Source organism: Labrus mixtus, chromosome 21 (genome assembly GCF_963584025.1).
Source record: "Labrus mixtus chromosome 21, fLabMix1.1, whole genome shotgun sequence".
NCBI classification, from domain to species: Eukaryota; Metazoa; Chordata; class Actinopteri; order Labriformes; family Labridae; genus Labrus; species Labrus mixtus.
Window position 1 is genome coordinate 6,221,365 of NC_083632.1, and position 10,020 is coordinate 6,231,384.

Consider the following 10,020-nt stretch of genomic DNA (forward strand, 5'->3'; position numbering starts at 1 on the left):
TTTTGTCATTCCCAATGCTCAAACCAGAGTGAGGATAACATGGCAACGTGGTGCAAATTTCCCTGCAGAGCAATGTGTGAAAAATAAATCCACTTAAAGTACTCAGGGATTTAATAAGGCTAAGCACAAGCAGAACCATTTAAGTAAATATGAGAGCAAGGGGCTGATGTGTAAACGTTTTGATTCCTTTAGAGGGAACCTTAAATGTTGCAACTATATAATTAGCTCCAATGTGCAAAGTAAATTCATGAACATGCCCAACTTCAGGGGATCTCTGACCATTAATACTTATCCTTGACCAATGGGAATGTGTCATTCAATTTAATAAAACTCCCCGTCTGAATAAACAATGGATTACTGTGTAAACATGTAGTTCTGTTGGCAAACATAACTCAACACTCATAAGCATCTGAGTTGATTTACTCTTTTATTCTGACATTGAACATTGATGGATAAAATGCCAAGTGGAGTAAACAGTGCAGTAGTAGGAAAATAGGGAGTACCCGGGAGCTAATGTGACTGACCAGCAAGTTAGCTTTTCTTCATCAGGTTCAGCAGTTAGCCAGCAAGTCTTGTGAGCCAAATATTTAGCACAGACTCATAGATAAATGTTCTGGTGCCACGGCTGTATTATTTCTGCACACACTGAACAGCGATGGAAACAAGGCATGCTTAAAGCAAATAAAAAGAAAAAAACAAGTTATAAAATGATAGCAGTAGTCATAGCTAGTCATTACAAAGGAAATGTTCAAATAAAACAAATAAAACGTTTTTGATATGAAGCTTTCATCACTGTTCTTCACTGTTCCATTTTGAAAAGATAATGGATAAAAACAGACAGACCACTGTTAAATACAGGATAAAGAACACTCTGTTGAGTCTTTCAGCAACTGTGGTCCAGTAGCCAGGCTTCTCCTCTTTCTTCATGTTATGGAGAAGAAGAGAAAGTGTTTTCTCGATCTGCCCAAGTTCTCCCGAAAGCTTCTCCAAGGCATGGAACTCGTCCATCAGTTTGTTGCTGTTACCCTGCAAAATAATGGTTGAGTTGACTTTTTAAACAAAAATGGATTGTAACATTTTCACTATTTTTTCTTCATGATTAAAGGCTTTATATTCTATTTTTCACACTTAGATATAATATAAATCAAGTATATCCTCTGAAAATAACTCTGTGAGTAATGACTGTCTACAATGGGTGTAACACCCGAGTCCCACTGTCTGTGATGTTTTCAGAGTCCTATCTTCAGTTTGTTTACATCGCCCGGACGGCGGCTGACTCCTCCCCTTGAGAATAAAAGTTGTTTAATTGAGGGACTAGAGAAAAGAAGAATAACATACTGTACTCACTGCTTAACTGTGTTTCTAGATCACGCTCATTTCAGGTAAATTTACATGCAGTGTGAAGATACGAGCATAATAAAGATCGCTAGCATTAGCATGCTAACACAACAATGCAGCGCAAGTTGTTTTGGTTTCATGCTGGTGCTCAAGGGCGACATCTGCTGGATCAAAAAAATTGCATATAAAGTCTTTAAAGCAATGATAGCGAATCATAAGTCTTACCTCTCTGGCCGCTGATTGATGTTCAGATGGAGTTCCACCAGTAGACACATCGTAGATAGAAGCACAATGAGTCCATTTGTTCACCTCTGAAAATGCGATTTATACATTACGATTAACAAGAATGTTGCAAATACTGAAAGTTTCTATGTGTATGTGTTGCGCAACCTTAACTATAGTCAGTTTATTAAAAAGTATTTGTTAACCCTTTTTTAAATTGTGGTTATTTAGTCAAGATTGGCAAAACCTTTAGCAGTATTAGACTTTTCCCATGGTTACATCTGCCCTATTCAGACTGCCCATCAAGGCGCGATATTTCAGCCATATTCTGTCAGAGGCATAATGGGGGCATGAAGTGATCCCCCTTCAAGCCCCTATCATGTGTTCCTGTCTGAGTGTGTTGAACTCTCGCTATTTCTCCACATTGCCGTAGTACACTGACTTTACAGACTGTGACACCACTACCTCGTACTATGAATGCACAAAGATGTAAAGACAGCTGAGCTCCTTTACAGCAACGTTGTGGAATCGCACTCTGAAAAGGGCCGTCAGGGGGGGATCAGGTTGCAGACCACGTTACTTGTTAGTTATCTCTAGTACAACTTCCTTCTACAGAACATCAGTCATTTATTTGCCGGCTGCTTTTATCAGTTGGTAATCACTTAATGAATGTGAAAATAATTCTAACTCCTCATTTCTGCGTCACAACAAGTAACAACGATGGACATGTGTTTTACGTTACTAGGTTTGAACGTAAAAAAAAAATAGTGTTGTCAGAGGGCATTTGACACTAGGCACGATTGTTTCGTACCTTACCCCTTGCACGATCCCTCCCCCCCTTCCCCTCTCCCACGCTGGTCTTCTCGAAGAAGAAGAGGCTACCATGGCAACCACTTGCGGACTGAGTGCGTCCTGCTAGCTGTGGATGTTTTCGTCTTTTCTGAGACGCCAACAACAGCCCTCTTTCTGCGTCCACGTGTACCGCGCAGCTCAGGGGACACAAACAGCCCCGTGCTGCGCGGATACGACAGTTTTTGAAGCGACAGGAGCCGTTCAGAATCACGTCGTATAGCAGTCCACTTCCTTGTTTGAGCATGGTTACGTCTACGTCTCCCGCGGGCCGTACTTGAATACAGAAGTACGTGACCTCTTCAAGTGTACTCGGGCGCGGTACCTGCGTACAGTCTGTTTGTGTTCACACTGATCAAGTGACCGGACTTTGGGGTCAAGCGCACTCTGATACGGGCCCGGGTCCCTAGTGTGAAACCACCTGTAGTCTTACCTATGTGATGGTTGTGGAAGTTGGCAGTTCCAAGTTTGTTACACTCCTCACTCTGGCTTTGGTCTTTGTCTGCTGTGTTTTCTTCATACAAAGAGTCCTTGTTAATCAGATACATCACCAGAATTGTTTCCAGGAGGCTCAGGAACATGAGACCAAAGATCCCAATAAGGTAGACCGCTAGGAGAGGGAAGGTGACATCGTTAAATCAGACAGAAAGTTACTCATCTAGTAGAAGTGAGGTATATTCTGTGTACTTATTAAGTGTAGTCCACTGAAGGACACACTCTGATCTGCTTTACCTATAAGTGGAATCCGGTTTGATGAGGCTGGTAGAATTTCATTCAGAATAAGTTGTAACACAGTGACAGCAAGCAGCACAGTGACCTGAAATCCGAGCTTTTCACCTCCACTGTCTGATATCATGAAGGAGGCCAAATCCAGACACAAGAAGAACAGGACGGGCAGCAGGAAATTGACGATGTAGAGAATAGAGCGCCTCTTCATGGTGATCTGTGAAATTATGTGAAAAGTTGAGGTGGATGAGTCTTCTTCTCCTCTGGAACTAAAAAAAAAGGCAAATGTACGACTAATTAATGTAGTCGGGGCTCAGAGGGCGAAAACTAGGGGGGGACAATACTGTGCGAGACAAACCTCCAAAAATGGATCACAAGACCCTTTTATTGAACAGTAGAGGGCACTACCTGCCTTTGACTTCTCTTGTTCAACGTCATTATGTCTCTTACGAATGTAGCTGAATAGAGGTGTACAAAAAAAATGGTAGTTAAAGTACACACCCCTAGCATTTTCCCGCCATTTTACCATTTTTATTGCCGTCTGCTATCGATAAACTTGTGGACGTTCACTCTCTCTTTATACTCCCGGCGTAGGCTATGTGTTGAGAGTAATCCTCTCTAGGGTAACAGAGAGAGAAAGAGACATTTCCCTCTTGTCAGCGTTATGATTGAGGTGCTGTCTCTCACATATAGACCGTCACATGTTGCTGTATTCATGATTTAGTGCCACCTACGCTCACTGCTCATCTGTTGTGAGATCGGACATAGGCAGTTGATTTGGTGCTGATTTCCCTTCAGGCTGCAGATTGGTATGTTCCAAGAGATTTTCCTTATTTCAAGGGGCTATATGTAACTTTCAAAAATACTGCGTTTGTAGCGACACCGCATGGCCGTTAGGCGAACTGCACCGGTAACCTGTTGCTCGCTCTCCCTCGCGTGCTCGTACGTACACAAACGAGCATCATCATCATCGGCCGCGAAACACTGGATATTTACCGGCATAATGTTTACAGAGGAGGTAAGTGGTCATACACATGTGAACGTCTGTGAAGGAGTCTGTGTGTCTGTATTCATTCTCCATCCTACAAACGACAGTCTCTGCAGGCACTGGCTGAGAGCAGGAGTGTGTGATGAGTTTGTCCGCCTTTGAGAGCTCTTAGGGCGGATAGAAGTGTGTGGAAGGCGGCCTCTGGCTGTGCAGGTGAAGACCGGGAGTGTGTGATGAGTTTGTACTGTTGATCTCTGTAAGCGGAGCGGAGTGAGGAGGACGTTGAGAACGTGCATAAAATGTCACTTCCTGGAGCTTTCGTGGAAAATACGACCCGGGAAAACTTTTTATACAGGCAACACAGATAGACAGTGAACATCTACTTTTTCACATCAGTTAACCGTTCGCTTATTTACGGGCGATAAAAAACGATTTTTACATGTAAAAAGTTACATATGGCCCCTTTAAAGTATAATTGTATTTAATTTGTTTTAAAATGTATTTACATTTTTTTTAGTTAAAATGATACTTAAACTTTTTAAAGGGTATTTTTACAAGATTTTGATACTTTTTTTTTTACAAAACTTGTGCACTGATTCTTTTCCAGTAACATAAACTCAAAATAAAAAAGATTACTTAATTTTATTTAAAAATCTACATACGAGAAATTATATTCTACGTTGTTGTCTGATAACGGGTTTGAAGAATTACATTATTTTATCATTTCCTTCAATCTCATTCCCTGAAAATTTGTCACAGAATCGTACATCAATCGTATCTTTAATCCAATTTTTTTGTTACAACCCGAGAAACCCTAAAAATATTTCAGATATCATCACAACACTTCACAATACAGGAATTCACAAAAAATCCACAATTGATAAATGTGCTTAATGACAGGGTTACCTTCCACTGTGTACACCTGTACTGTGTTATACATACAGTGTAAATGATCTTGTCTTGGCTGACCCAATCAGTGGCATTGACGGTGGTGACGACCATGTTGAGAAACAGCCATTCGTACTGGGTCCTCATCACCTCACGAGACCACTCTGTGGCCTCGGAAGAGTTGTCGCTTGCCTGTAGCCGAATGTTCTTGGCTTGGTTGTTTAAGGTGAGATAAAAAAGGAATGGGTGATAAGTGTTGCATATGACATTGTGAGACAATGACTTTGATTCATATCCAGGCTAGAAGGGGCTCCCAGGAGCAGGAAATTCCAGCAGGCCTTATTTAGGTCTGACCAATCAAAACTATTAATTCAAATTCTGAGTGCTGTTAAGCCTGTTTTTTTTTTCATATAAGTAATATCTTCAACATTCAGAATGGTAATTAAGTCAATATGGACTGAACAGGACAGTAGTTAATTTTGCATTCTGATTCATCTTGGTATCATGTTGATCTATAGGAGCAATAGTTGTAATAGAGTAGACCTACTCTTGAATTATACTGAGATCACTATTATTGTGATTTGTTATGATTAGTTCCTCCATTTCACCAGCAGACCTACAAAAGCCAGTTCCACTCCAATGTGACACCACAGATCATGTCATCGTACAGATACAGAGTGAGTTATTGCAGCTAGGCTACAATAGTTTCATTATCAATATTTTTTTTTTTATGTAAAACATGTGTAATATATTTAAACCAAAATACAGCCAGTTTGTTAAGGAGACATGGAGATATAAAGCAACATCTGACTGCAACTGTTGGAGTCAAAGGCAATCCATTGCTTTTGTTTACTGTCAGCCAATAATTGGTCTGTTATGCTCCTACATAAAATGATGTAATTGAATATTTGAAAATATTTTTAAACACACAGAACAAACTGGTATATAGACGGCTAAATGCAGAAAACAATTATCTTTTTTTCCTTAACCAAGACTACAATATTGAAAAGCTGCTCTAACTTTCAGCAGCTATCCTTCTGTCATATATCTGTAATGACTCGATGCAAAAAAAGAATGCTTACTCTGTAACTCACAAGTTCTATGCACCAACACCCATCATTGGCCCCTCTTACTTGGAACACAAATTGCACATATGTCCAGAAAAACTCTCACCGGTGTGTATGACAGACTTGAAGGTGAGATTGCAGCTCTGTATGTCGAAGGGGAATTTGTAAATGTGCATCCTGCAGGTGCTGACCAGCACCATGTCGTTGTTGATTTCAACATCACCTTTGTCATTGATGGTGAGATAAGGAGTCGGAGATGTTTTGTCCTTCTCTGTCCTGTAGAGACACACACGGAGGAAACAGATCCAGATTCCTTAAATATTAAGGATGCAATGAAATCAACCCTAAACCAAAATGTGCAAATTGTACAAACTCAAATCTGTATACCTTTCTTCATGTAAAGTAGCTTTATGATAAGACGGCTTTGCCAGCCGAATTAGGCTCTATCTTACCTTTTATGTTAACATTGTTTTACATCACCTTCTGGTCAAAACACTCAGTCAGTGTGCTGAATTAACATCTAAATGTTTTGGCTTTGGTGTCATATTTGTAAATATCACACATATCTCACATATTCTCTAGAGTGGATTTGACAACAGCTGAAATGCCTATGTGCTTTTTAATGATAATATGTGAGGATATCAGGACTCTAGTTGTGATTATCTATTCTGCATTAAAATCTTGGGTTTGTTAAGTCTTTCCAAATTTCTGCTCCAAATTATGACTCTGTGTGTTTATGTGTGCGAGTGCATGCTAACACTTTCACTCTTACATTTCTTCGATAGTGAGATCTGGCTTCCACATAATTCCAGCAGGAAGAGAAATATTATCGATTCCACAAAACTGATGTGGGTCCCAGGAAATGTATTCATTATGCCATCTCTACAGAGAAAACCCAATGATCACATTACAGAGAGTCAAAAGGAAATACATTAGGTTCTTAAATGATTGAGATTGAGGGAAAAAACGTTTAAGAAAGCCCTGAAATGGAAATTAAATGTTTCAATAACAAGGGAGACTAAATCAAATCATGTATATAGTTAGTTTCCATCCTCATCTGAGAGAACTCACCATGACAGTCCAAACATATGGAATGAATTTCTGATCTTTCTCAACCTGTCAACAAAGAAATTAGTTTTTATGAAATCTGTCCCGGAAGATAAAAGAACATACAGCTTGTATTCTGCTGATATGACACCCGTCAAACTATGAGTAATGATTTGGATGACAAACATTAAAGCTCTCAAATAGTAGATACCTCAACATATAAAAGTAGTAGTAAGTAAAGTTTATTTATATAGCACCTTTCAAAAACAGATGTTTCACAATAAAGAAAGCACAATGCTCTGAATTAAACGATCACGGTCTGCAGCACAATCAACTAAACTCAACTACGCCCTCTGGAGGAAATTTGGATGTAAAGCATCAAACTCAACAACATTTCAACCGACAGACTGGAGGTCACACAGACCATACTGCGGATCGTCCAATCAGTGGACTTGATCTTGCACACCAATATTTGTACACAGTCTGTGCAGGCAGCTTAACGTTTTAAACCTGACTCCCTTTGGAGTTTCTGCTCTCTGTCTGTGTTGGGTATTATAAATAAAACACATTTTTGTTTCATTTATACTTGTGTTGCACTTAGTCGATATGCTAAAGATTTATAGAAGTTTTTTTACACATCCATTTGGGAACTTTTTCACAGTAAATTGAAAGGTATATCCAAAAAAGACCTCCGTTGTGGGGCGCTGCATAGACTAGTGGTTATGTTGTTGGTCTGACCTCGGCCTTTTGCTGCATGTCATCCCCCTGCTCTCTCCTCCCAACATTTCCTCTCTCTCCTCCGCTGTTCTATCCAATAAAGGCCAAAAAAAGATCTTTAAAATAAAATACCTCACTTGTGGGCGCAGGTGGCCTAGCGGTTATGTCATGCCTCATCATGAATGACCTGTGACTCCCACATGTCACTGCCCACTCTCTCTTCTTGGTGTCCTACTCTACCCACTCTCCTCTTGAATTAAGGCAACAGCCCAGAAATAAATCTAAAAACATACCTCTCCTGTCATATGGAGTAACAACAGTCAAATTGGAGTTTTGCAGATAAGCTGTGAGCACTTACCACGTCTAGAATGGCGTAGAGAAGTACTTCCAGAGATACGTGAGTGGGCTGTTTGTAGTTTTTAACAGGCCGCGTCATGTAGAACAGCTCATTGTCTTTGGTCAGCTTCAGGTGGTTTAAAACATCCTGATAACTGCAGTTATTCTCAGGAAACACACCACCTTCAGAGAAAACATCCACATACAATCTGACAGGAATTGATCTTATTAAGAACATGTGTGGTTCTGTTTCTTCAGAACTCTTTCTCTCTCTCTCTTTCTCTGGCAGTTAGAGTTTCCCAGACGTGCTCTCAAAGGCTTCTTATTCAGAAGAAAGGAGACACACTAGCCTCTGTGGTTGTTATCCACTCGCTCTGGATGTTTATCTCCACAAAGTTTATTTGCATTAAAAGTGTAAAAGTAAGCATTAGAGAAAGAGATTAGGCTTCAGTGCTGTCTCCTGATCTTTAATCTGTTGCAAGTTGCCACATTTAATTTGGTTCACATTGAGGCAAAGCAGCAGAGTTTTAAGATGTGATAAACTTGAATTGTCCCCTTGGGGTAATCTTCCTCTGGATTCTGTCCAGCCGCAAGGACCAAATATAGGTGATAGAAAATATTGCAGCAGAAGGTCTTTAGTAGCTTCAGACACTGTTTTGTGAATTACTAGTTTGACTTTTAATCTAGCAACTTCTACTGAATAGATTTGTGTTTTTTTTAAATTGACGTGCTTCCTTTTTCTCTCTCTCTTTTTACATGTTGACAGGTCTATTTCTCTGAAAGTCCTGGATTTGATCCTTATCAACAGGAAACACTTCAGATTGAAAGCATTGTGGTGAGTACTGACTCGTGTACATCGATTTCATCAAACAACAAGCACACAAATGCAATTTACACGCAGAAAAAAAAAAAACACAATGGGAGAGAGCAAATGGGAACGTTTTTAAAAGATGCAGCTCTCCTTTTTTTCCCCCCCGACGTAAACACAAATCAGCTCGATTAAAAAGAGACGGGTCACGAGTTTATCTTTAAGTCAAACTACAGAAGGTTAATTAGGATACGCCTGAGTGCAAGATGGTAACAGTTTTCAAACTTACCTGTGAGGAAGAACAGAAAGAGGAAAGCAGTTAGCATCATAATTGCAACAACTGTAGGAGTCCAGAGTCAGTGAGATGTTAGCACTGAGGGGAGATAGATAGACGCTAACTGTGCAGTCAGCCACCAACGCTGCCCACTGCGTCTTACTGGAAGAGGGTCGGGCGAACTGAATCACAGAATATTTGTGTTTTTTTTTTAGATAATGTGATTAGTGTAAGTCATTCGAGGACGGCGGCCACTCCCACAGCAGATCTCAGTGGTCTTTAAGTTGAAGACCAAGAATCACAAAGGCCCCTTGTGGAGACACAAATGGGCTGTAATTACTTTTTGGTGGTCTGTGTGAATACAGTAAATGCAGCCACTGAACATTGTCATCTCTTTGAGTGTCATTATGATGTAATCAAGGTAAGAAGAAAAACAACTATAATGGCTGTCCAAAGAGGATATTCAGGTTTTAAAGCACGGAAAGAAATATGAATAAATACAGACGAATAAACACAAAGTTACAAGATGTAAATAAAACAATGATCGGAATAGAGAGAACAATACAAATCGATTGTTCTGATGTTTGAGTGTCATGACATTAGAGAGTGACAACACATATTTCTGTTTTGAGCTATTGATGTGCATGGTTCTCTAGAAACCTGTAGAGTATATTTAATGATCATGGTTACGTTAAAATGGACTTATTAACAAACTAAAACAAAATGTTCAACACAAAACAAGCTTCTTCTATAAAAACAC

General features: G+C 39.8%; 1 protein-coding gene across 1 annotated transcript; it reads right to left on the reverse strand.

Annotated features, from left to right (window-relative positions):
* Positions 1-410: 410 nt before the first annotated feature.
* On the reverse strand, positions 411-9,430 carry LOC132955734 (5-hydroxytryptamine receptor 3A-like). The gene is made up of 10 exons (XM_061028704.1): positions 9,276-9,430; positions 8,201-8,361; positions 7,150-7,194; positions 6,851-6,960; positions 6,185-6,354; positions 5,066-5,223; positions 3,142-3,352; positions 2,843-3,019; positions 1,564-1,649; positions 411-1,026 (listed from the first exon to the last, which is right to left on the reverse strand). The coding sequence occupies exons 1-10, from the start codon at positions 9,313-9,315 to the stop codon at positions 790-792; spliced, it is 1,395 nt and encodes a 464-aa protein (XP_060884687.1). The 5' UTR covers positions 9,316-9,430; the 3' UTR covers positions 411-789.
* Positions 9,431-10,020: the final 590 nt, after the last annotated feature.

What these genes read in the sequence shown, in the direction of transcription:
- LOC132955734 (XM_061028704.1), bottom strand. Translation starts at nt 9,315, where the DNA reads ATGATGCTAACTGCTTTCCTCTTTCTGTTCTTCCTCACAG. An exon ending in TCTACGCCATTCTAGACGTG is followed by an intron (nt 7,195 to 8,200) that starts GTAAGTGCTCAC and finishes CTTTGTTGACAG; the next exon opens with GTTGAGAAAGATCAGAAATT. An exon ending in CAAGTCTGTCATACACACCG is followed by an intron (nt 5,224 to 6,184) that starts GTGAGAGTTTTT and finishes TAAACAACCAAG; the next exon opens with CCAAGAACATTCGGCTACAG.